At 34.1% G+C, this 27,931-nt stretch overlaps 1 protein-coding gene across 1 annotated transcript in view; it reads left to right on the forward strand.

Annotated features, from left to right (window-relative positions):
• Positions 1-27,698, forward strand: part of LOC129144632 (EH domain-binding protein 1-like) — a 50,415-nt gene extending 22,717 nt beyond the window's left edge. The window contains exons 2-6 of the mRNA XM_054701614.1: positions 4,920-5,101; positions 7,600-7,739; positions 22,689-22,793; positions 23,455-23,577; positions 27,437-27,698. Of these exons, the coding sequence (XP_054557589.1) occupies positions 4,968-5,101; positions 7,600-7,739; positions 22,689-22,793; positions 23,455-23,577; positions 27,437-27,681 (747 nt within the window). The 5' untranslated portion in view covers positions 4,920-4,967 and the 3' untranslated portion in view covers positions 27,682-27,698. The remainder of the gene's footprint in view (positions 1-4,919; positions 5,102-7,599; positions 7,740-22,688; positions 22,794-23,454; positions 23,578-27,436) is intronic.
• The last annotated feature ends 233 nt before the right edge of the window (positions 27,699-27,931 follow it).

A 27,931-nucleotide genomic window follows, 5' to 3' on the forward strand; every position in this document is an offset into this window, starting at 1 on the left:
GGCACAGGCAGTTGAGTGTAGCACTGTGAAGCTGTCTGGTTTTGTTCCTAGAATACGTGATCCTCCGTGTAGCAAACCCAGAGAGAAAACAGCAACTAAATACTGAAACTAGTGATTATAGCAAGGCTGCAGGATACAATAGTAATAAAAAGTTAAACAGCACAGTAGAAAAAAACCACAAAGATTTCACAGAAGAAAAATACATGATAATAAGCTGTAAGGGAAGAATCAATGTCATTAATAATTAGATAAATACAATTAAGACTGTAATGAAGTGTAATATTTAATCTCAGATTGGCAAAAATGAAAAAGGCAGAAAATATCAACTGTTTCGTAAACATGAAACAATGGAAACAAGTAGTGTAAATCAATACAACCACTTTGGAAAACAATTTGACATTTTCGGTAAAGTTGAACATTTACTTATCATATGACTGGCAATCCCCATTCTAGAAATGTACTCGATGAATCATTGCACATGTGAACCAGATTATAGATATAAGGTAAGGTACGCATGTGTCCAACTTGAAAAGGTGATATCAAATTGCTTTCTAAAGTGGCTGTGTCAATTGAAACTCTCCAGCAGTACAAGGGTTTGCATTGTTCCACATTCTTTTTTTTTAATTTATTTTTTATATATATTTCTTACATCATTTTTCATTTTTGCACAATGTATGCATTTTCATCTTGGTTATATTCCCCATACAATTGCACCCCCCTTATTTTGACCCCAATCCCTCCTCACCTGGTAGAGATAGGGTAAGGGGGAATGGTGATATTAAGGAGTTTATCACTGGTTTGGTTTTGACTGAGCCTTTATGTTTCTCTGAATTCCACATACCAGGGAGAACATCCTGAATTTGTCTTTCTCCTTCTGACTTATAGAACTTACAGAACTCTACTTTAGGAATTTTGAAATAGTTACCAAAATATTGCCAGATTCACAAGCAGATAAGCCTAGATTCGGAATCTGAAATTTAATCTCACATATGTGTCAACTCTTAACTTCTTGCTGACTTTTGTCATCTAACTACCTTTCTCTAAGGGTGTCTGTTTTTTAATATATATTTTTTCTTATTTCTGTCCTCTTGTCCAAACTGATATGATATGAAAAAGCATTAAGAATCTGGTAACAATATCATAATTCTCTTTCTGCCAGGCTGACCCTTTGCCTTTAAAGGAGGGCTATTGTATGCCAAAACATACTCATAGAGCAGTGGAGTCATTCATTTTATTCTATATAGAACTGATGGTAGCAATGATAACAATCCTGGGTGGGTAAAAATTTAGACTTGATGGTTATAAAAAATGAGAAAACTCATTGGATCGAAGGTTAGAGTTGTGAAAGATCATGTTTTTCTCATTACTGTTTTTTAAAAAATATTTTTTCTCTGAGTAGTTAATTTTAGGGAGGGAAGTGCTGTGTGAGCTGTGTGAATAATTACTGGAAACACCATTCAGACCTCTTCTGAACAAGGATACAGGTAGTGAGAACCTGTGTTAATATCAGGAATAGTTGTTGTAGACTCAAAAGAACTCTCTATTCTGCTCATTATTGCTGGGTAAGTAATTGCTAGATTAAGCATTACAGCTAATTGTGTTTAGAATTTAGTTGCTTTTATTTCCTCTTCAGAGATATCAATTTGCTAAATCCTTAAAAATACCCTGAGTTCACCAGAAAATATTTGCTATATAGTTTTTACCTAAAAAATGAAATTGACAGAATGTTAGTCATCAAAAGTCTAGATTTTGCAGGAATTAACCAACTGGACTTTAAAAATTATGCTTATTTCCAAATTGACAGAATGTTAGTCATCAAAAGTCTAGATTTTGCAGGAATTAACCAACTGAACTTTAAAAATTATGCTTATTTCCAAATTATCTTAATTTTAGTAATTTATTTGTTTATATTATAAAATTAAATTATTTCAGAATCGATGTTATACTTTGTGAACCAGATTCATTTAACAAAATCTGCAAATATTGTGACAATTTGTATGGCATGCTTTCCAAACAGAGGTTTTAAATCATATATGTAGAAGTTGCTAGCTATTCTAAAGGTACAATAAGAGATTATTGTTCATATTGGTGTAATAAATTGATACTCCCTGATCGTACTTTTTCATTTTGCACATTGTCAGAACCTTGGACCTTAATCTTATTCTTTGATTGACAGTAGTGACTAGGGAAAGAACATTTGTATTGTTTGGGATAGTCACATCTGTTCAACTTGATTCAGTTGAGGGTATTTGCATATTCTTAAGTATTTCTTGTGAGAGGGCTTAAATCCTTCTCAAGTGCTTGATGCATTTTGAAATTCATTCATAAGGTATCTACATGCACTAATAGTTCTGTATAATATTACAGCGCATAATCTGACAGATAAGACCACATTTTAAAGTAAGGTATTCTTTAGGGATGCTGCATTACATTTTTACTTGTTCTACTGGCAGAAATGTCTTTTTTTTTTTTTTTTGAAAAATGCTGCTTTTATGTGTTGATCAAATTAGTGTATATCCTTATTTTAGGTGACTTTGTCAATCATACGACAATAATAACTCAAAAGTTATTGGTAGTTTTTCCTGCCTTGGATAATTGAGTAATTTTATAGAAACTATTGTCGAACTTAAATGGATTTCTGTTTAGTCTCTTTATGTTATAGGGAAAGTTACCAAAACGTAAGTTAACTGACCTAACTCAAGAGCTAGACAACTTGGAAATTAGGTCTTAGATTTATGTCTGAATTCCCAGACACTAAGGAGTGGTGGTATATGATGTCTGACATACATTGTTTACAAATTATCATATCTGAAAAGTCCCCTTGCCATAATCATAATCATAATCAGGAATAATGTCTTACTCATCATCATCTCTCTCCAGAGTTGACACCATGTGTTATACATGGTGAATACCCAGTCATTATTTTGCTGTCCTGTTTTCATTGTTCTTAGATGCTGTTATTCTGTAAAGGATATCTTTTAAATGAGATACCTTATTACTGGAATGTGAAACACCTTTGATAGCAAATAGGCCTCACTTGATGTCCTATTGCCCTTGGATTGGCAATTGAGAAGAATTTTGAGGTCTTCCATAGTGGTGTCTGCCACAGGCAGAGGATCAGAGAAAACAGCTGTTTCTTCTTTGATATATGTGATTTTAGGGGTGAGAGAGAGAACTACAGATAGGAATAACTAGGAATAAGTCCTGGGAAGAAATAAGGCTCAAATTATGGAATAGATGTCAGATACTTGAGGCAAAAATGAGGTAGAATGCCACATGAACTAGTGTAGTGGCAGGAAGGCCACAGTGCAGGATCTCTGTGATCCTATGCAGACGGGTAAATGAGGGTCCTGGAGCCCTCGGTAGCTTTTTCAGGCTTTTATTGGGATTTTACCAGGTACAGGGCAGGCAGGGGTGCCGGGGGGGGGATGGGAGACTCAGCCTCCTAGTCCCCGGTGAATCTTCATTCTTCCTGGGCTCTCTGGTGTTCTCTCGTGGTCTCGCTCTCTCTTCTGCTTTTCTTCTCATTCTCTTCTCTTGCTTCCTCTGGTGTCCCTGTGATGCCGCCCTTAAAAGCCAGTCTCAACCCAGGTGTACCCACCTACATATGTCCACATCTTACTCTAGGTGCCTGCCATCAGGCAGGCATTCAGGACCACAGGTATCATCATTAATCTAATGGCAGGAGGGCAGAAAAGCCTGATACTTTTTTACTTACCCTACAGCTGGGATTTCTATTTAATAAATTATAGGCATTCAGAAAGGAGAATGATCATTAGGTTATATATTAAGTATAATCAGAGAAAGGAATATAGTTGTTGAGTATTTGATACTAGCCATGTATTACACCCTTTTTTACAGGAGCTCTGGAGTCTTTCTGCCCTAGTTTCCATTACTTGCTTTTCCTTTCCTGAGATATTTATTTGTTCTAGTATTCCCTTATTTCATCTTCCCTTATTTCATATATATGCCTTACGTAAAGATATAAAATGAACTCTTGCCATTCATTACAACATGGATGGAACTGGAGGGGATTATGCTAAGCAAAGTAAGCCAGGAGGAGAAAGAAAAGTACTAGATGGTGTCACTCCTAATGTAGAATATAGAGAGAAGAAAAAAGGCAGACAAAACCAAACCAAAACCCTGCAAACCTGACTATAAAATAATACAGGAGGGGGAGTGGGATGGTGGAGAGCAAAAGGGGGAAGGGACTCAGTGGACTTGGTGGAGGACTATGGGTGCCTTGATGGTGCATGTGATGTGGTGTAGTGGCAAGAAGGACACGGAGCAGGATCTCTATGACCCAAGCAGACAGGTGAAGTAGGAGTACTAGAGCCCTCGGTGCCTTTTGCAGGCTTTTATTGGGATTTACCAGGCACACAGCTGGCAGAGGTGCTGCGGGGCCGGGAGACTGGCAGGCCTCCCAGCCCCCAGCATGTCTTCACTCTTTCTGGACGCTCCAGCGTTCTCTCGCGTTCTCTCTGCTTCTTGTGGTTCTTGTGCTGGCGTCTCCGTGACGCTGCCCGTATAAGCCCAGCCTTAGCCCAGGTGAATCCCATCTACATATGCCCACACCCTATTCCAGGGGCCCGCCATCAGGCATGCATTCAGGACGGCAAGGATCCATCATCAATCCTAATGGGGGGTGGGTGGGCAGAAAAGCCTGATACTTTTTACCTTACCCTACATGTGGTAGCATACATTTGAAGTGTGAACATACACCACCAACTCTCATATAGTGTTGTAAACCAATGTTACCTCATAAATTTTGTTTAAAAAGAAAAAATTTTTTTCGTTTTGTTATAGGAATTCATTGCAGAAGGAAGTTCTTAACTTATTTAATCATGTTATGAAAACAGTATTTAAAATATTTGATTATAAAGTAACTACAAATTATATAATTATTTTTTGTGTCTCAGGAATCCCCTTCTGGTCGAAGGAAAGCTCTTGCTACTAGCAGCATCAATATGAAACAGTATGCAAGCCCTATGCCAACTCAGACTGATGTCAAGTTAAAATTTAAGCCATTGTCTAAAAAAGTTATATCTGCCACACTCCAGTTTTCATTATCTTGCATTTTCCTTCGGGAAGGAAAAGCCACGTAAGTATCTTTTGTCAAATAAACTGCTTTCGAGTGTGTTTTAAAACATGGTGGGTAAAAAGCTTTTGACTTAAGTAGACTGGCAATACTTGAGAACATCTTACCACATACCAGTCATTCTTGCCATTCTTTTTATCTTGTTATTTATAGTCTCTTGACTCCAGTGAATGAATAATAATATAAACGTTGATTATTGCAGGTTTCAGTTTTTAAATTGTGTATTATAGGGTCTCATACATGTTTGTTTTATATTACAATGTCTTCAGTGTAAGGAACTATACTCCAAAATACAAACATTTCAATTTGTAAAGCTGTTTGATACCGCTGATACATGAGAGAAAACTCAACTAAAAAGTTTAAGATAGACGGATGAAAGAACTAAAGGAACTTTTGCCAATTTATGGTCTTTGACTCAGCCTTCCAAAAATTATATAGGATGGCACTGTTAATTAGATTAACAGTTTGATATAATTATCATTCTTGTAAAACATCACTTCTTAAGCATTGAATAGGCAATTGCACAAAAATAATTCCTATACCAAATTCCTAAAAGAGCAAATAATTCTTAAAAGAGCAGAATTGTAACTGGATAAAGTGAGTTGAGCATACATAAACAGGAGGAAAAAAATAACTTTCACCTTTATTGCATACAGTCAAGTCAAGGGTATGTGTATGTTTTGGGTGTGGTAGAGTGGAAGATCAGGAAGAAGAGAAATGAAAATTATATGCTTAGACTTAAAAGGTCAGGAGAAGAGAGCAGCTATGAATATTTCAATCCAGTCTGAATCACAGTTATGAATGTATTTGACCTAGTGGAATGTGTTTACTATAATTGGCCATGTCTGTCTGACTGATTTAAGACTGGATTCTGTGCGTCAGTCAGAATGAGATGTTTGGCACTCATCTCCAGGACAGCAAATGACTTGATAGATAACAGTAAGCCTCTTCTCTGGAAAGCTGGTTTCTGAGTGAGTATGGTAGGGAAATAGAATGGAATGGAAACAATTAGTATTTCCTCTCAGGACCTTAGATTGTGAACTTAAATACTGAGAAATTAAAAATAAGAACCTTACCTTGAAGTTCAAGTGAGTATGAAAGGAAAGGGAACACAGAAAGAAGTATAAAAACAAAATCAGCCCATCCTTTGAAGGTGGTGTCCTTTCTACTGGTCAATAACAAGTAAGTGAATCAGCACCATTCACCAAAATCTGGGTAAAAGGACATTCAGTCAAAAATAATGTCTTAATTTGGGTGGAGAATTCTCTCATAATACCCTGAAATCCCTCTCTCCTCATTCCTTGCCTCCTGACATTTCCCAAAGGAAAACATTAAGGGTTAAAATATGAAGGAATTAGGTAAAATTAAGCAAGTTAACATTTTGAGAATAATACAATATCTTGAAATCATTCCTTATTAATGTGAGCTGTTTCTAAGGCATTCATACAAAGTAATATAACTTCTTTTATTCATGCAGATTTTGTCACTAAATTTATTTTTGAAAGGTGAAATGATTTTATTAACTCCTCAATTTATATGAGATTAAAAGAAGAGATGTAAAACAATTTAATCTGCAAAGTCATACCATGTTTAGAAGATAAGTGGATATTAAGATGTATTATTTTACAAAAAAAACCAGTGCTTTTTAAAGTTTTTTTTGTAGAAAGTGTTTTAATTTGACATTCTGAATTTGGGGGATGTATATCATTCATGTTCAAATTTAGTTTATATATAAAATTAATTATGACCCAATTTTATGTGCTATAGTTTATTTGAAATTTAAGGTGAAAATAATAAATTAAGAAAAAATTATTTTACATGTAGGGCATCTAAACTTTATAAATTTATATTTAAAATATTTTAACATAAAATCATTATTACATTTTATCAAATATAAGATTTTTAACTTATCAACCCAGTTAATTTTTCCCTTTTGAAATTCTTAAAAAACTAGACTTTGCTTAAGGAGCCTTTTCTGTTAAAATAGTTCTTTAACTTTTGGGAATTAATAGCCCCCTTAAGAAAAGTATACATTTAGACAAGATTTCAAGATAATTTATAAAGATTTACCACTTCTTTTCCTTCCTACCCACAAACCCAAAAGGGTTCATGGACTTCAGATTAAGAGTTTCCATTCTAATTCCTTTTGAAAGTTTGAATATTTTAAAGTTTAGATATCATTTGATATGTAAACTGTCTAGCTGTTTTATGGAACAAGTTTGTTTTCCTGATTAAGATTTTTCCCCCCATGATTAAGAAACCATGCTTTAAATTTTTAGTCTTCTATAGATCTACAACACAGAATTAAACTAACTCCTAATGAGTTAGTTTTTATTTATGTTTGTTTTTAGTAATTAAACCTGCCATTTAAAAATTAATGAATTTGAGTACTTAGATTTTTAAATATTCTTGCATAAATGTTAAGATTATAGAAGGAATACATTATTTTCTTAAGAAAATAATTCATTTGAAGAATTGTTTATTTTAAATCATTGATATAGGGATGAAGACATGCAAAGTTTGGCTAGTCTGATGAGTATGAAGCAGGCTGACATTGGCAACTTAGATGACTTTGAAGAAGATAATGAAGAAGATGATGAGAATCGAGTAAACCAAGAGGAAAAGGCAGCAAAAATTACAGGTTGGTTTTATTAGCATTAAGTTAAAAGTTTATCTTTTTTTTTTTTTTTTTTTAGCAGAGTTGAAAAGCTCATCCTTATTTCCCAGGAAAAAAACAATTCCACTAACAAGGTATTGTTTTCTATTTTAAGTCTTTCTAATATACTCCTTTCCTCCCTGAAAATTTGAATGCCAATTGTAATGACTTAACAAATTTTGTAGGTCAAGATCAAGTCCAACTAAAGAGAGAGTAACATTGTCCTGTAACTACTGATTTTAGTATAAAGTTGCCTAAATATGTTTATACTTCCTTTTCAATGTGTGGATGAATCCTCTGTTCAGTAAATACCGGCTCTAAAAGATGAAATGAGGAGATGTAGTGACTACCTTCTCCTAGCTCATGTTTATTTATTCAAATAAACAATTTGTGCATATTCTCTATTTTGAATTTCTGTATATCTTATGTATTCTTATACCTAGAAGCTAACATAAATTTATTCTTTATAGCTGGTTTGACCAAACTATTAAGATGGTAAGTAGTTAGAATTTTTTGTATTACTTGACCAATAATATTTATTGAGAATCTGATTATAATACCTAAAGAACTGATATCATACCTTTATTATTGGAGTGAAAACCATGCAGTATTTATATACTCCTCTTAGCTAACAAATTAAATTTCTGGATTGCTAACCCTTGACTCCTATCATCTGTTGATATCTTGGTGAGTTTTCCAAATACATTGGTTACTTTGACACTCATCTCTTATCTCTGCTTCAACTCTTGCTATTATATGGAGGATTGCTATTAATCACGTGAATGACCTTCTTAACTCCTTTGCCCAAAAATTCTTGACTTTCTCAATCTCCAGTTCATTTCCACTGTGCTCTTAAGAAATCTATTATAAGGAGTTGCTCTATTATAAGTATGGGTATGCAAAAAGGTGTTTTTTTCCTGCATAAATTTTTGTTTTTAAATGACTACCATTTTCATTTCATATTTAACTCAAGGTGGTTAGGACAGTGTGTTTTATCAGGACTTTGTTCATTTCTGTTTTATTCGTAGTTTAATTTCATTCAAATGAGATTCTGAAATTTGTCAAGTTTCAATTAAAAATATGATTGACATTATAGGTGTGAGAAAGGGCTGAGTGAATATTCATAGGCTGCAATGATATTGGCACATGAGCAACCTGACCCAGTAAATACTGATCTGCTCTGGAAGCTTTGGCTAATGTGATCACAAAACTCCAATGGGACAGAAAGTGTCAAGATGAAGACTTTTATTTTATCTGAAAGATAGAAATGAATTGTTCTGAATAAATTCTTGTTTGAGAGAGTAACCTGATAAAATTAAAATGTTTTAAAAAAATAAAAATATGATTGAGAATTTTTTCTTTATAGTCTAGATATATGAAATAGTTTTGTAAATTTTTCCTAAAATATCTTATATATTATATTTGTTGGATTCAGCATAAAGCTAATAGACTAAACTTTAAGTGTATATTGTTTAATTACATATATTCTCTTTTTAAAAGATTTATTTATGAATATAAGAATTGTGGTGTAGGTCACAGGTTTGGGGGGAGGGGCAGTGTATGAAAGGATTCACCAGAGACAGAGTAGGGAGCAGAACAGGAGGATCTACTGAAATACACTGTCTAGGGTAGCAGCAGGTGAGATAGGAAAGGTCTGCTGTGCCATGTGGGTTAGCTCCCTGCCAGGGATAAAACTCATGCTGCAGTCGCTGGTGATAGCTTGATAAGTGCTGAGCCTTAACCCCTTGTGTTACCAGGTAGGCCCTAATTATGTGTATTCTTACTCATTTTGTTTAGTTCATCTATGAAACAGAGAACTTCACTATTAAACTGTTTAGTCCATAAAAATGTATTCTTGGGGACCTCCCCAATGGTGCAGCAGGTTGAGTGCAGTGCTGTGAAGCTGTCCACAGCCTCTGAAGTGCAGATTTGATTCCCAGCCAGCCAGGGAAATACCTGCATGGTGCAGCAGACCTCTCCTGTCTCGCCCACTGCTCCCCTCAGCAGTGTTTTCCGTCCATCTGCCTTTTCTGCTCCCCACTCTGTCTCTGGTGAATTCTCTCACCCTCCCACACTTCTGGCCTATATCCCAGTTCTTGTATAAATAAATCTTTCTTTAAAAAAAAAGAAATTAACTATTACTTAAAAAAAAATGTATTCTTGGGCTTCCCTGGTAGCACAAGGGTTTAAGACCCAACCTATGAAACTGTCTGCAGCTACTGCAGCACAAGTTCAATCCCCAGCCAGGGAGCTACCCACATGGTGCAGCAGACCTCTCCTGACTCACCCGCTGCTCCCCTCAGCAGTGTATTTCAGTCAGCCTACCTGTTCTGTTCCCCACTCTCTCTGGTGAATCCTCTTACCCCCACACCTCTGGCCTGAACCCCCGTTCTTTTGTGCATAAATAAGTAAATCTTTAAAAAAAAATGTATTCTTAAGTAGTTTTGTGGATTGTAATTTGTATCAGTTTACCCCATTTAGTTTCTCACACCTTGAAATTTTACCTGAATGTCAATACTTGTAACCCATATTTTCTTTATATATTTATTTTCTTACTTTATCATTTATTTTTAACCTGTTAAGTACTTCTCTTTTAAACAGTATTTGGGTGATTTAACCTTATGATCTTTAACTTTTAATAGTTACATTTCTTCATAATTGAAATACTTACATTACTTTTACTTGGGAATTTTCTTCTTATTTTTTTTTTTTACCCATCCCCTACATTTACCATTCTCAGATATTCTGTAAGTATTGCTTAATAAAGTAATTTAACAGTTATACGTTCTATTTTCATTTGAGTAGCATTATCTAAAATAAATAAAACAGAGGAATAAATGAGACAGATATGTTCACTCAAGAGAGATTTATATAATTCTTTAGTTGAACTCTCCCCCAATAACAAATGCTTGCATTTATTTCTTAACTTAATACTTCTTTACATTTACAATGATGTCAGCATGAATTATTAGTCATGTCTCTCTTATGTTTGAATTCTTTGGGGCTTTGGTTTTTGTCTTATTTTTTTGACTATCTATAGTACATCAAGATGAATAAGTTTGTATTCTTCCGCTCCAACTACTGATGATCTTCTGCTTACCTTTAAAATTTTAATTCTGTTGCCATACTCTTAAGAAGCTTTTCGTGCCTACTAACTATTAATCTTGACCACTCAATCCTTAATGCTACTGCTCTGTCATTTGCAAATGCAGGCACATTTTCCTACAGCATGAATTTTTATAATTCTGATTGAACTTTTATTTAAAGTATTAGAAATTAGGTATGGTTTCAAAGCAGTCAGCACTTCTGTCTATATAACATCCTCACAATGCTTGAATGAGTATTTGACAATATGATCATCGTTAGGGTTCATTTAAATTTCTAAAGAGAAACTAAGAGGAAGAGAAAAAATATACCTACATAAATGACAAGGTTTTTTTTTTTAATTAGCTCAGAAAATCAGGTTCAGCTGAAATGGTTTATGTAAAGCTTTATGGGGAAAATTTAGACATTATAAGGCTCCTGAAAGGTCCTGGTATTACTTATGGTTTATCTTGCAAAGATCACCTAGGATTCTAATTAGTCTCAGATATTCAGACTTACAGACTTACATGACCTGAACAAGTCAAACTTAGTATTAGACTCAATTAGAAGAATACTGGTCAGGAAACAGCATGCCAGTGGAATATTCACTGGAATCCTCACAGCCACCCAGGTGCTATATTCTTTGACCTCTATGCCCAAATGACACTTTGGGTGCAAGGAGATTACCTTGATTCAAAATCTCATGCTGCATAGGAGTTGATAGTTTTGTGACAATTTGATAGGTACAATTGCAAGGTACATGCCTTGTTACAAGAGTCAACAATCAAAGATGTCAAATATGCCCTTTGTTCGATCCATAGTCCTTTTAGAGTCCTCCCACTTAGATGTAATTTATAAATCAGTATTCATTTTTACCATAAACATTGGTGACTGATATTTGATAATCCTTTTTTAAAAGTTGGTAAATTTAATTTGGGAGGAGAGTGACATGGCTACCTTTAGGGAACATAATTTTAAAAGCACAGATGGTTGTAGAGGAGATAGCAGTTCGTATTTGAAGAACCAGTTGATAGTATGCTTAGCCTTCTGATATTAAATGTCCAACTTGCTAGGGCTATTAGTGGGGATAAATAGGTCTTTCTCATTTGATTAGAAGGTTTCTCAAAATAAACTTGGGATTCAGAGAATACATTCGTTGAATTGCTGCTTTCTTTTATTTAGGTACCTCCCCTGCAGTATCTAGGATATTCCTCAAGAAAATTATAGAATATCGTGTAGACTCTATAAAAATAAAAATATTAAAATGGCCACCTATTTTCAATGTCTATGTAATGGATGAGAAGTTATGAAATACTGCATCTGTAAAGTAGTAAGTTTGGGAAATAGTGTAGAATCAGAACAATGGGACATTTCTGATCCCTTGAACTAAAAAGTTAATAAGGCACATAGCTACCTATTATAAAGAAGTTTAAGACCCTAGGATAAGAAATTGAAGACAGCAAGAATATTTCTACTCAGTGTTTAGAACTCAATTGTGTCAACTCAGAATATTTGAAGTATAGATTACAAATTTGACCTACTCTAAAGAAGTTGGGTCTCTGATATTTAGGGTTAGAAGAGTTACAGGGCAGGGCGAGGGGCACCCCCTAACCCCCAAACCTCCCTGCTCTAAATAGGTTTGCCATTCGCCACATCAAGACAAAACATACTCTAGTGTATAAGATCTTTAATGGAAAGGAACTTTAATGCAATACCTGTGTAATACAGAAAAGGGAAAGAATGAAGTTCCCAAATCAAGCACCCAGAGTTACCCATACTCTCCTGGGTTAATGTCCAGCCAAACAGGGTTGGCCCAAAGCAGGGTCACTGAGGCCCAAAAGCCTGCCACAAGTCTAAGGCACCTTCTCATGGTTACCCATAGGAAAGGGCAGAAGGGGCCAAGCAGGTCTGGGACAGAAGGAACAAAATCAAAATCTAGATAAAAGCTACCTTTGCTAACCTCTGTGTGGGTCGCTCACCCACATCTGTTTCAACCAACCTAAGACCAAGAAGCAAGTACAGCTTATTCACAAGTCTCTCTGTTCTATGCGCTTCTTCCGGCTCTCCTTCTGGCTCCCCATCCTTCTTCCTTCTTCCCCCAAACCCCTCCTAAGCTTCCTCTTCTCCCTGCTCAGCTCCACCATTACTTGGGTGGGACAGGGAACCTGGAACCTCCCCTTTCTTTGGGAACCACCCTATTCCAGAACCAGGAGACAAGGAATTTTCTAAATACTAGTGTATATTCTGTGAGGATTTATCCTGGGAATTTAAGGTTTATTTAAACATAGTGACAGAATAAAAGAGAGAAATCATATAATCATCTCAGCAGATGTAGAAATCAGTGTTTGACAAAACTCAGTACCAATTTTATCAGCATAATTTTATTGTAAAGAAATTTCTTCATCTTGATAAGCTTTGGTTATGAAAAGCTAAAGCTAGAATCATACTTAATGAAATACTGAACACTTTCCTCCTAAGAGTAGGAGCAAAGCTAGGATGTTTGCTCTTACCACTTCCATTCAACATTATTTTGGAGATCCTACCAAGGTCACAGCATCAATGTAGAAAAATATGTGAATTTATATATGAGCAGCAGACATTAGGGAAATGAAATAAAATAATTCCTTTTATAATAAAGACTATAGATAACATAGATATTTAGAAATAAATTTAAGGAAAGGTATGGAAAAACTTCTGTACTGAAAACTGTAATACATTAGTGAATGAAGACCATAAAAAGTGGAGAGATATTATGTTCACAGATTAGAATACTCATTGTTAACAACCTGTCACTTCTCAATTATCAATCTATAGATTCAACTCAATGCTAGTCATAATCCTAGCAGGATTCATTTTGCCTCTTCTAGAATGTTGCCTAAATTGACTACTACTGTATATATTCTTTTATATCAATTCTCTTTCATTCAGCAAAACAGCTTTGAGATACATCATGTTGTTGAACGTATTGACAGTTCATTTTTATTCCTGAATTTTTTTAAAGGAGGGAAATTAAAAGAATGATTCTGAAATACATTTGGAAAATTGAAAGACCTGTACAAATAAAACAGTTGGTTGTAAAATAACAGAAGTTTAATAGCAATAATATCTGACATGAAGATTTACTGTAAAGCTCTAGACAGAATAATGTGGTATTGGCATAAGACAAATTGATCAATAGAACAGAAAGTCCTGAAAAAGATCCAGTTGGCCAATTGATTTTTAACAAATGGGTACAGGATAATTCAGTGAAAAAAGGAAGGTCTTTTAACATGATGCTGAAACACTCAAATGTTCATATGGAAATTATAAACCTCAATTTTTACCTCTGAGCATATATAAACATTAAATCAAGGTACATCATGGAACTTAAATATAAAAGCTAAAACTATAAAACTTCTGGAACAAAAAACAAAGACAATATGCTTATAACCTGAGAGTAGGCAGAGGATTCAGACATAACACAAAGAAAATAATAGCCATGAAAAAAATTCGTTAAATTATACTTCATCAAAATTAAAAACTTATGCTTATCAAAACAAACCATTAGGAAAATATATGGACAAGCCACAGACTAGTAGAAGAAAATATCAATATTTACAAAGCATATATCTGACACAGATCTTACATGTAGAATGGATTTTTTTTTAATGTTCAACAACTCAGTAATATAAAAGACAACCCTATTTAAGAGGCTGGCAATAATAAATGTTGGCAAGGATGTGAATCAACTGAAACTCTCCTCCATTGTTGGTGGAGTGTCTGATGGAACAGTCATTTTGGGAGTTTGTTGTAACCTACCTTCTGACCCAACAATCTCAATCTTTGATATTTGTGGACATAAAAACATGGCAACAGAATGTGCATGGCTTTTTTTTTTTTTATATAGAGGCATGTTTTCTTTCTTTCTTTCTTTCTTTCTTTCTTTCTTTCTTTCTTTCTTTCTTTCTTTCTTTCTTTCTTTCTTTCTTTCTTTCTTTCTTTCTTTCCTTTCTTTCCTTTCTTTCCTTTCTTTCCTTTCTTTCCTTTCTTTCCTTTCTTTCCTTTCTTTCCTTTCTTTCCTTTCTTTCCTTTCTTTCCTTTCTTTCCTTTCTTTCCTTTCTTTCCTTTCTTTCCTTTCTTTCCTTTCTTTCCTTCCTTTCTTTCCTTTCTTTTCCTTTCTTTCCTTTCTTTCCTTTCTTTCCTTTCTTTCTTTCCTTTCTTTCCTTTCTTCCTTTCTTTCCTTTCTTTCCTTTTCTTTCCTTCTTTCCTTTCTTTCCTTCCTTTCCTTCCTTTCCTTCCTTTCCTTCCTTTCCTTCCTTTCTTTCCTTTCTTTCCTTTCTTTCCTTTCTTTTCTTTCTTTCTTTTTGTTTATACATGCACTGGGTACAGTCAGAAGCTCGGGAGGGTGAGAGAATTCACCAGAGCCAGAGCGGAGAGCAGAGCAGGCAGAAGGACCGAAGTACACTGCTGAGGGGAGCAGCGGGCGGCAGGAGAGGTCTGCGCGCCTGCATGGCTTTTTTTATGCATAATAGCCAAAACTGGAAGACACTTAGGTATACATTAAGAGGAAAATGACTGAACAAACTGTAGTGTATTCATGAGTAGGACACAATTCAGGAATAAAAATGAACTGTCGATACGTTCAACAACATGATGTATCTCAAAGCTGTTTTGCTGAATGAAAGAGAATTGATATAAAAGAATATATACAGTAGTAGTCAATTTATGCAACATTCTAGAAGAGGCAAAATGAATCCTGAAAAACTTTAGTAATAGCATGTCTGGTCTTAGACATGAGAAAACTTGTTGAAGTGATGTATATGTTCTATATATGCATGAGTGTATATGCTTGTGAAAATTCATTCAATTGTATACCTCAAGATTGGATAAAGAAAATGATTCCCACATTTCTGATTTATTGATCTACCTTGTGGTAACTACTGTCCAAAGATTTTGCCCCAGTGACTCTTCGCTCCCAATTTTCATGCCCGTTTGTAGTTCATTGTCTTATATCTAGGATGGCTCTGTAGAGCCCTTTTTTTTTTTTTAATGACTTTATTTATGTATTTATTTGTACAAGCACTGGGTACAGTCAGAAGCACGGGAGGGTGAGAGAATTCACCAGAGCCAGAGGGGAGAGCAGAACAGGCAGAAGGACCGAAGTACACTGCTGAGGGGAGCAGCGGGTGGCAGGAGAGGTCTGCGTGCCATGTGGGACCCTCGCCAGTGGCCGGGGATCGAACTGGCGCTGCAGAGGCTGCAGGCAGCTTCACAGCCCAGCGCTCAACCACTGCGCCACCGGGGGAGGCCCTCTGTAGAACCTTTTTAACGAGTAGGTTGTGGGAGGATACTTTGTAATTTCCAAAGTAAGTTGTAAGATGCTTATAGTGTCTATCTGAGTCTCTTAATTGAATCCTGTGGGGGGAGCCATACAAAGTCCAGTTACCCTGTTATTACTGTGCTGAGAAGAATCCCAAAGTAGTCATACAGACATGTCAGTTGGAGAGAGAGAGGTCTGGGCAACCCCGCTGTTCCATCTGTCTCAACTGCAACACCAAACATGCAAATTAAGAAGCCATTTTGACATCCAGCCCAGTTAAAACTTTCACATGACTTCAGCTCCAGCCACTATCCAATGGCAATAACTCACCTTCTGAGTCCGGTCAACCCACAGAACTGTGAGTGATAGTAATTTGTTGTTTTATATCACCAATTTGGGGGACTTAAATTATAACATTTCAGTTTTATGTAAATAAAACATTAAGGATATATAGGTAGACGGACATGTAGATAGACACATAGATTTAAAAAACAAACTGTTTCTAGAACTTAAAAATTATATATATATCGTCCTGCCTTTATGAACATCATGTCAAAAACTCAGTTCACTCATTCATTTACAATATACGTTAAGTACTAGCTATGTTAAAAAATGTGTTATGTGTTAGAGATTAAAAGTTGAGAATAACATGGCTACACAGCTATTGAATTCCATTTTTATAGTTCATTAGGATGGAAATGACCATTAGGCAATTGGGATTTCAAACTTAGTTCTCACTACAAATATGAGATTTTTCTGCATGTACATGCTACTTAAACCAGGAAGGTAGATTAATTCTTCCAGGAAAAGCTAATTTAGGGAGGAAAAAAGAATAAAACCTATAATGGAGTCCTAGGGAATAACAGTGTCTAAGAGGAAGAGAGAAGAATAGTTTTTAAAGGAAACCAAGATAGAACTATTAAAGAATAGAAGGAGAACTAGGAGATATCAGTATCCTGGAAGGGACAGAAGGAATTTCAAGGGAGTAAATGGTTAATTACATTTACTCACACAAAAATCAAGTATGATAAAAGCTAAAAGATTTCTGGTTTATTTTCCTACAGAATATTCTATGGTGACCTCAATGAGTGTGGTTTCAGTAAAGGAGATGGGTAAAGGTGGGGATAAATGTGGATTGCAAAAAATGAAGAATAAATGGTAGATAAGAAATTTTAGACTACTTGGTTTTGAAGATTAAGAGAATCTAGCCAAACTGGAAGGGGCTAATGGTTAAAAAAGACTGTTATAAATTGAGGAGCAACATAATCATATTAATAAACCACTAAGGCTTATTAATTAGGTAAGGAAGGGTTGAAGATCAGGGAAACAAACTGCAGTGTCTACCCATGTCTCCTTTTCTCCCTGTAGCAGCTCCTCCTTTTACCATTATGATCCATTATGGAATTTTAGGTCACTTTAATAAACCTGTAAGTTGTATCCATATATCAGATATTTATGGGCTAAAATCTGTGAGAAAAGTGACATCTTTTTGGACCTTGATCTCTGCCAGGAAGTTGAAATGTTGCTATCTTAGTCCATCTTAAAATGAGATAGACCTGTACTGAATCTTGTAACACTTTGGAGACAAGAATGAGGACGCTGCAAGATTTTCAGGTATGTTCTGACTCGAGGCTGCTACTTTTTTCTTTAAACTCAACTGCCGACTTTCTTAAAAGGAAAAAGTTGCTTACTCTTGGTGCTTTACTCCTCCCTCCCTTTTTTTTGTTCAATGTGATAATCTCTGGTGGTCAATTTCTATCTTCTTTTGCCTTCCTAACAGTAAAGGAGAGTCTCAAATTACTTGACCCTTTGCTTCGATTGCCTGCCCCTAATTTAGTTTTCCTTCTTTTTCTCACCAATGTGAATCAAGTCCATACTGACACTTTTATGATAACCGAATGTTGTACACTGCAGGTTTATTGCTCAGTTTGAGTAGCATGAGGGTAGAAATTTGTGCTTTTACCAAGCATTATTGGCATTTTACAAACATGTATGTCCAGACAACAAAGATGTATATAAATATATTAGGCAAGGAATTCTTTTTTGGTCCAGATAGTTATTACCAGGAAAACGTCCCACTTATAAAAAATTCTAGCATTAAATTTTTCTTGTGAATCTTAAACTTTTAACATTTCTTCTGATTATAAACATAAAAACACTTTGGAGGAAATTTGGAAGAAATAGAAATCTACTTCTTAAAAGGGCAAATACATAATAAAATTATGTATTTTAGGCTTCAGATCTACATATGCAACTGCAAATTGAATTATTTCCATGAGAAGTTTCACAAGCACCTATAGTTTGGTATGGAAAACTGAATAAACTCTGTTGCAGGGCTGGAGCTCCTATCCATAGTCACCCAATGCAGAAACCTAGCACTCAGCCTAGACTCCTTTCCCTATCTCCTATGTCAAATTGACCATAAAATCTTTCTTCTTAATGTAGTCTTTAATTAGCAAATGTTTATTGCGTGCCTCCTCTCATGGAGTAGTGATGACCTACTCATCTTCTTGCTTCCTATACAGTATTTTTCAAATGTTGACACCATGGTGCTTCTGGAATGATGTTTCTAAAATACATGTTTGATCTTTCAATGAATTCCAATAGGTCTCAGAGAAAAGTTCACATTCTTTAATTTGGTCACAGTAATCTTCACAATAGGATATTTGCCAGCTTCATCTCTTTCCATTCCTAACTCATGACATCTTAAATCCTAAACAACTAGCAGTTACTCAAATATGACATGTTTTTTGATTCCTTTTTGTTTTTGCAGAATGCTCTCCATATCTTCTTTTATTTTAATAATTATAATGTTTATTTGTTTTGTGTTAGTTCAAATTTAGATAAGTCCAAGAAGCCTTTCTGGCCTCAATATGAAATATATACCCCTCTTCCTATTTTACATAGCGTATAGTACATGTCTCAATGTTAATATTTATCATTCTTTGTATGTTGTTTGTCTGTCCCACAAAAATATAATGTCCTTAGGGGAGGTATTATAACAGGCATATAATAGGTACTTGATAAATGTTTGGTAAATAGAGAAATGATATTTGTTTGGAGGTTGCTTTTTACAATTTGGATTAACATTTATTTTTATATAGAATAAAAGAAGCATTGTTATTATCAGAATTACCTTTTCAGTCAAGAAAAAGTTAAAACTAGCAAGGTGACCATAGAACTGAGACATACAGCAAAGGAGGAGGAAAAAGGAGGTCAAAATAGGTGAGGAAAGAACACATGGAAATAGGGTGAAATAGGGTTCACAGGTGAGATGGTAGTGGGAGAACTATGGGGATTACTATGATGTAAGGAAAAAATTAACAAAAAATAATACTGTACATAATACATTTGCCATACCAAAACTTTTGCTAGAAGCAAGTTCTGGGAGTAAAATAAGGATTTATTTAAATGATGGATAACTAGGAAAACTAGGATAGGAAGGAAAATTTGTCAGTCAGATGCTGATGAGTGGGGGAAATATTCTAAACAGAAAAATTACAATGTAAATAATTTAGTCAGAGCAATTTTGATACTATTTAAATAAATGCTCATATATCTAAAATTCTTCAGAACAATATTCATGTTTTAAAGTTGATGACCAAGTGTAATATTTGTTAGTATTTGCTATAGTGCTCATTATATAAGATGTTTAAATAAAAATGGCTTTCTACTTTCATTGATATTACATCTGAGAATATGAAATAATTGAGATGTGTTAGCTATATAAAGAAAACTATAAATCTTTGTGCATTATTTAAAATTTTTTAACCTAGCAATTTACATCTGGGACTAGAGTACAAATAAATGATACTGTTATGTATGATAAAATGTAGATATTAATAATAATACCTCAGGTTGTTTACAGGAATTAATTCTGATTGTGTAAACAAAACCATTCCCATGGCTTTAATAAATGTGAGCTGCTGTAATGAATATTTTTTCCTTATTTTCTAAGTTAGAAATAAATCATTTGCAGATTTTAAAAAATACACAACTACTAATGAATGGGGGAAAAAATCAGTCATGCACTCCTAATCACTCCTACCTGCATCATATATTCCTAAAAATTACAAAGTTATAATGATGTGTAGTGGGAGGTAGAGGATCTAATGTTGGACGAATTCTATCTACTAAGGATTTTGCTAGGTTAGTTTGGGTTGGAGTGGAGTTTAAAACTATGGCAGACAAGCTTTGAAAACAACCTAAGGATCTAAAACAAATGAGTGAATCAAGAGGATATAGTATATATACACAGTGGAACACTATCCACAACATGGATGAAATTGGATTTAGGGGGCCTCCTTGGTGGCACAAAGGGTTAAGATGCAGCACTGTGAAGCTCTCTGCAGCTATTGTAGCGTGAGTTCGATCCCTGGCCAGGGAGGTACACATGGTACAGCAGACCTCTCCTGTCTCACCTTCTGCTCCCCTCAGCAGTGTATTTCAGTAGATCTGCCTGTGCTGTTCCCCACTCTGTGTCTGGTGAATCCTCTCACCCGCCTGCCCCCCCCACCTCTGGCCTATACCCCAGTCTTATATGCATAAGTAAATAAATCTTTTTAAAAAATGAAATTAGATTTGGGGTTATGCTAAGTGAAGTAAATTAGAAGGAGAAAGACAAAACACCACATGATTTCATGCAATATGGAATACAAAAAAACCAAAGAAGCAGACCTTGAAATCTGACTGCAGAACTGAGGCTACCAGAAGCGGACATTGAGGGTAGGGAGCAAAGTGAGGAGGGGATCGAGTGGACTATGGTAGAGGATTTTGGTGGTTTGGTGGTGGGTATGGTGTAATAACCTACATTTGTAGAGGTATGCACCAATAACACATAAAGCAAACAGTATTATACACCAGTTACATTAAAAAAAAATTTTAAAAAACTGAAAAAAAGAAACTTGACAATAAAATGGATGAAGATGCCTTATAAAGTCTTACTATTGATATTGAGCTCTTACTATTGAAATTTGGATAAGGAGTTCAGTTTTTATTACTTTGTGTGGTTTTGACTATCTCAGTAAGTTTTATCCAAGCAAAATGTATTTCATTATTCAGAGAAAGGAAATGGATGTTTATCAAGTTCCATGTATATTCAGCTGAAAGATTTATATAAAATAATACTAATATTTTTGACTGCCTTATATTCTAGTAGTTTTTTCTTAAGTGTTTCAATTTTGGTTTATATCTTTATAGAATGTAAATTCCAGGAAGGCAATATGGTTTTTCTCATTCTTCTGTCCCGGAGCATAGTACTTGGGATAAAGGGATAAATACTTGTTCAACAACATATAAATGGGTTGAAGGCAACCTTATTGCAACTAATGTGTTCTATGCTTTGATTCAAATGAATTCAGAAAGTGTACTTTGATTTATATTAAAGAACAGCATTTATAATGCCAAATTTACAACTATTTTTCTAACCATTTTTTTTCTTTCTCATATTGAATAATCTGAATCACTTTAGTTTGTCCTAATATTAAATTATTCTCAGGTTCTAACTTTGGAAATAGCAATGATTAACTAGAATACCCTAGTAGAGTTTTATTTATTTCCAAGCTAAACTGTTACCCAGTGAATGGTCATTGCACATAATCAGAATTGTCTAAACTATTTATGACTCATGTAAAAGAAAAATTGTGCACAAAATGAATTCATATTATTTTAAGAGGTTTTTTTCTATCACTTTCTTTTTTGTTCTCTTTCTTTTTTGGCTAAATTATAAGACTTCCTAAAGTAAATATTTAAGAGTTCCTTATAAGACAAATTCCTTAGAAAACAAGAGTGAAAAAAAGTGGTTATATCTTATTTTGTCCCGTATTTGTTCATATTCTAGAAAAGGTGCTTATTATGTTCATGACTCGTGTAAACATATTCTTAAAACCTTTTGGACCTCCCCGGTGGCGCAGGCAGATGAGCTCAGCACTGTGGAGCTGTCTGTAGCCTCTGCCGCGCAGATTCTATCCTGGCCAGATGGAGAGATACCCCATGGCACAGCAGACCTCTCCTATCTCGCCGGCTGCTCCCCTCAGCAGTGTATTTCAGTCAGTCTGCCTGTTCTGTTCCCCGCTCTGTCTCGTGAATTCTCTTACCCTCCCGCACATCTGACCTGTACCCCAGTTCTTGTATTCATGAATAAATAAATCTTAAAAAAAAAACTTTAGTTTAAATTTAGAATATTATAAAGAAAATAGTATGTATTTTCCATAATATCAGAGGATATTTTGTATTGTTTTTAATGACTATGCTTAAAGTACTGTTTTAAAAATGCAAAATGTGGTTACTGAAAAATCAATGTTTTACATCCAATATATATTTGTTATATTTACTGTGAGTTTTAGCAATATATTGTTTTCTATTTCATCTGTGAACACAGCATAACTTTCAGTTAAATGTATGTTATAGTTATAACAGCCTTTAAATATATTCTCTTGATTAACCTAACCTAACATCCCTTCTCTTTGTCTTTTTGAGTAACAGCATGCTTCTTCAGCTCTTTAATTAAATGATCTTACCTTACATTTGTCTCGACTGGCTTCTGTTTACAGAAATTGTAAACCAATTGAATGCTCTGAGCAGCTTAGATGAAGATCAAGATGACTGCATAAAACAAGCAAATATGCCTTCAGCTAAATCAGCCAGTTCTTCTGAAGGTCTAAGAGCTTTCTTCCTTTCTTTCTGCTTCTGATTGCCTGTATTTACTGTGACCTGCTACCTCTTGACTTCTGTCTCTACTCAACTGTCAGTTTTGTCTTTGTGTTTTTCCTTCAGTGTTTTCTTTGGTAATTCGTAGTGTACCAACAAGCAACAACTTAATAGGCTTTATCATCTTTAGCAAAATTTTATTTCAGTATCCTTAATAGGCAGTGATTTTAAAACATAAGATGATAATTGTTATATAACATTTCTCCATTTAGCGTCTATATTATAACTATATAGTTTTAAAAATATATAAATCCATTGGGCTTAAATCCATTGGGATTATTCATTTTTAGGACTAAATGTTTTTTTCCTAAAAACCAATGTCAGCACTTTTCATTGGATCAAATTAGTTTCAGATGAAAGTTTCTCTAGTTCATTATCTGATAAAATTTTCAAATTTATATGCATTTGTTCATTTTGTTTTATTTGAAAATGTTGGTATGCTACAAAATACTTGAATGGCATTCTACCATTGGTAAAATGCTATGTATCTTATTGGCAGGTATTATTAGTGTGATTTTTTTTTTTTTAACAATTTGAAATACTTTATGGATGATCAACAATTATGCTTAACTGCAACCATTGTGAATTAAGACATATGTTTGTTTTCAGAGCTTATCAACAAACTTAACTTTTTGGATGAAGCAGAAAAGGACTTGGCCACTGTGAATTTAAATCCATTTGGTGATCCTGATATAGCAGACTTAAATCCATTTGGAGATCCTGACTCAGAAGGTAGCAGATTTTTTTTCCCCCTGTATTTTTAGTCTTTTATAAATACTCTTGAACTGTTAGGGCAGGAGGAAGTTTTTTTTTAAGACTCAGCAATTTTTGTTGATAATATTATGCTCAATACTATTTTCAGTTGATAACCAATTCTGGGTGGCTTCTATTATATTGGTTTGTTTGTTTGTTTGTTTGTTTGTGGGACCCTTGCTGGTGGCCGGGGATCGAACCCACGCTGCAGAGGCTGCGGGCAGCCTCGCAGCCCAGCGCTCAACCACTGCACCACCAGTGGAGGCCCTATTATATTGTTTTAAAGAAAAATAAAGCTTTACATTGATATTTATGTAGGGCTTATATTTTCATTCTTTGTTAGTATAGTAATAGAATAGAAGGTAAAGCTCTAATGTTGGAAATAACAGTATTTTACCTGTCAGCCGTTGAGTTAAATCTCAGTAGTTTGGCTTACCAAACAAGGTCAGGTTGTGGGATATAATGATATCAAGGTGCTGGTGGGCCAGCTTCTTTCTCTATTTAGCTCCTCTGCCTTTACCCTCAGAGTCTGATGAGCATATCCACACACCCCCTCATTCCATGTCTCTGGGTGAGAATTACAATCAGAGGGAGAGTAATTTGTACACATAAATAGCACAGAGAAGATCAAAAACCATACTTGTAAAGAATAAAACCAGGAGTTTTATTTTTTCTTCAGTCATTTTTCTTATGTAGTTTTGTACTCTTAAAGCTTGATCAGGTAAAAGCTGTCAAAAAAGTGAGACTTCTGTTTAAACTCTACTCAAAGTGAATACAAGAATGATTAACCACTGTTTACATATTTTAGACTGCTTTTATGAAAATCTTCATGATATTTAAGGAATTTTGCTACTGTTTATCTTGGTGAAAATGAGGTATCAACTTTGGGGTTCACTTTGATAGAGCAATATCCTTTTGTATCATCATTCCTTCTCTTCCTTTACTTTCTGCCTCTTACTAGATTCTAAATTAGTAATTTTAAATTAATGAGATTTTATTTTATTTGTGAACTGTCTAGTTGAGAACATATTTTAAATCTTTATGGTTACACTAAATCTTTGAGGTAATCTAATGATGGTTCAGTTGTCTATTCATAGATCAGAAAGTTGATGCCCAGCAGAATTAAGTGATTTGAATAAAGAACTTTAGGTAAATGGAAGTGGAGGAGAGCTAAGATTCCTAATCAGGAATTTACTAACTTCTTTGAACTACTAACTTCTCCTTGATTGTGTTTTGTAAACATCTAAATACACAAATCTTAAAGATTATTTCCAAAATATTTTGAGACATCAGTATTTGAGCTTTCCATTTCAAAATCAAATAAGTAATTTTTCACTACATACCAGTTTGTGAAAATTTATCAGAGGACTGTACAGTCCTCATTTAAAAAGAAAGTGGTACAAGTAAATATTTTCATTATGGTGAAAAAAGAAAGAAAAAAACCAAATAATTTTTCTAAATATATGTGGGTCTGTTTTCTGAAGTTTAGGAAAGAGTAACAGATGACACCTAATATTATATTTCTATTTGGTAAATGTTAGATATTAATTCCTGATTCAGAATCTTCAGTCATCTCTATAGAGTTATGGAAAAAATATGACAACAAGCATTCTCTTTAAATATATACCTTTAAGAGTCTTGGAGTTATTATGTATTAGAAGAATATTTGTTTTTCTAGAAATAACTTATTTTTATTGATTAAAAACTTACATCCTCAAGTAATGAAAATATTTGAAGAAGAGAAATATGTGCAGTTCCTTTTCTTTTCCTTCTTTTTTTTCACTTTTGCAACTTTGATTCTCCTCTTAGATTCATGGCATTCTGTGCTTTAGTGACCCTTTTAGATAATTATTAAATGTATTTGTTCGCTTTAATGTGAAATAACACTATCTTAAACCCTCCTTGGTTGCCAATTCTGTCATCTTCAAATCTTGCTATATAGTTTGAATACTTTCTTACTTTTGGTTTTGTAACTGATGAATTTACTTGAATCAATTTTGCAATCCTCTTCCTGAAAATAAATACAAAAACCTTATTCCATTGACCTGTTTTGTCAGTTTCATAAGAATTTGTTACTTAGTATTTACTAATAAAAAATAACTAGGGAAACTTGGTAGTCTTTTCCTTCAGAAAAATGAAACTACTTCATTTACATTATTATAAAGAGTCTAGTGGTGTTAAGTTTGAACATTACCATGTTGTTACAAAAGATAGACAGTTACTGAGTGTCTTCTGTAGCATAGACTATTTAAATTCATGTCAGTATTGATTTATTAGGATTTTATGAATTGTTTTTCATACTTGATAATTGCTTCCCAGTGGTCTATGGAATTTTAACTTAGAAAAAAGTTTTAATATGAAAGACAATAAGTTTTTTGATGTAATCTCTAAGTACAAAAAAGAGTAGTTTGACATTAAAATATGAAAGTCATAAATATGTCAATTATAAAGTTTTTATAATAGATTAAATTGTTTGAAATGTTACTTTTCTTGGGAATTTCAGTAATCCATTTTCTGTATTCCTGAATGTTTTGTTAGAGTTGCTTGGCATAATAAAAATTACTTTTGAACAATCCATGATTTATTAGCTCTCTGAAATGTTTCTAAAATTTAAGAAAATATTTGCTTTTATCAGTAAAATTCATGATCAATTTTGGACAGTTTCATTACAAATTCTAGTTTTGTTTTAAAACGCTAGTTACCCATAAAAGAAGTAAAGGGTTAGCACTCAGCACTTCTATACATATTGTTGGAGTATGTGATCCTGTAGTGATTTTTGTGCTTGAGTCAGTTTTATCAGATTGCAATTTGAAATAGTAAAATTTTGAAGAATTTGATGTAACATGTCTATCAGCTTCTCAGTATGATTTTAAGGTAGTGCTTTTGACCTAAAAATTCTTGTTTTTCTATTGCATTATTAGCATATTGATTGGTTCTGAGTTAAATTGAAAAAACTCAAATGTCTCATTAAATGCTCTAAAGGTTTGAGGTCTTAAAGCATATAGAAATCTCCTGCACTGCTGGTGGGAGTGCAAACTGATCCAACCACTATGGAAAGTTGTGTGGAGATTCCTCAGCCTGCTAAAGGTGGAGCTTCCATATGATCCAGCAATTCCACTCCTAGGTATTTACCCAAAGGACACAGAAACATTAATTCAAATGGGCACCTGCACCCCTATGTTTATAGCAGCACTATTTACAATAGCTAAGCTTTGGAAACAACCCAAATGCCCAAAAATAGAAATCTATTCTTTGAAAACTATGAAAACACATTCAGTGATATATGAGTATATTTTTGATAATGCTACAGAATGAATAGTCAGATCCCTATGTAGTCTTTGCTTGTGTAACAACAAACACCGTTTCAAACTTTCACCCATTGTATGTTATTTTAAAAGCAAATATTATACCTTAGTTAAGGCTGCTTTTATCCTAAGCTTTATTATCCTGTCAACATCTCTATTTAACACAGTATAAACAAATTTGTTATCTATCAGTTTGAGATGACAAGCTGGTATAGCAACATAGAATAAGCAATAATAAAATATTATACCTTTAAGAAGTTTAAAAAATTCCAAAATTGCTATCCATTTGAAAGCCTAAGGGCATTAACAATCCAAATTCCATTTTAGGGAGAACTATTTCTAGAGCAGTAGGCAAAAATCTTAGATACCACATTTTCTAAACTTAATTCATCTAAAACTTATAATTGATTTGAATTCATTTGGTGCCACAGCTTATTAATTCAAGAGTGAGTATTTTTGAAAACACTAGAAATATAAGAAAATATCAGATAATACTAATTTGATATAATTCATCTTTTGTTACTGTTTTATAGAACCAATTACTGAAACAGCTTCACCTAAAAAACCAGAAGAATCATTTTATAATAACAGCTATAGTCCCTTTAAAGAGGTCCACACTCCACAGTATTTGAACCCATTTGATGAGCCAGAAACCTTTGTAACTATAAAGGATTCTCCTCCCCAGTCTACAAAAAGAAAAAACATAAGACCTGTGGACATGAGCAAGTACCTCTACGCTGATAGTTGTAAAACTGAAGAAGAGGAGTTGGATGAGTAAGTACATTTCATCTTGCAATCATCATCGCTCAGTATCTTAACTAAAGAGATCTGTCTGTAATGTATCTTTGGATGAGTAAAAAGAACTCTGTTCCTATTTTAATATGTAATTTACAAGTTAGTGTTTATTTCATCCCCATCTAAATTTTTATTATTGTGACCCCTTCCTTATTCTCCCACTCTCTTCAATGTGTGTGTGAATCCTCAACTAACAAATGAGGGGAGAGTAACTTCCCTGGATCTCTGGTTAG

This window comes from Talpa occidentalis, unplaced genomic scaffold, assembly GCF_014898055.3.
Source record: "Talpa occidentalis isolate TD23 unplaced genomic scaffold, MPIMG_talOcc4v2.1 talOcc4.5, whole genome shotgun sequence".
In the NCBI taxonomy this organism is placed as follows: domain Eukaryota; kingdom Metazoa; phylum Chordata; class Mammalia; order Eulipotyphla; family Talpidae; genus Talpa; species Talpa occidentalis.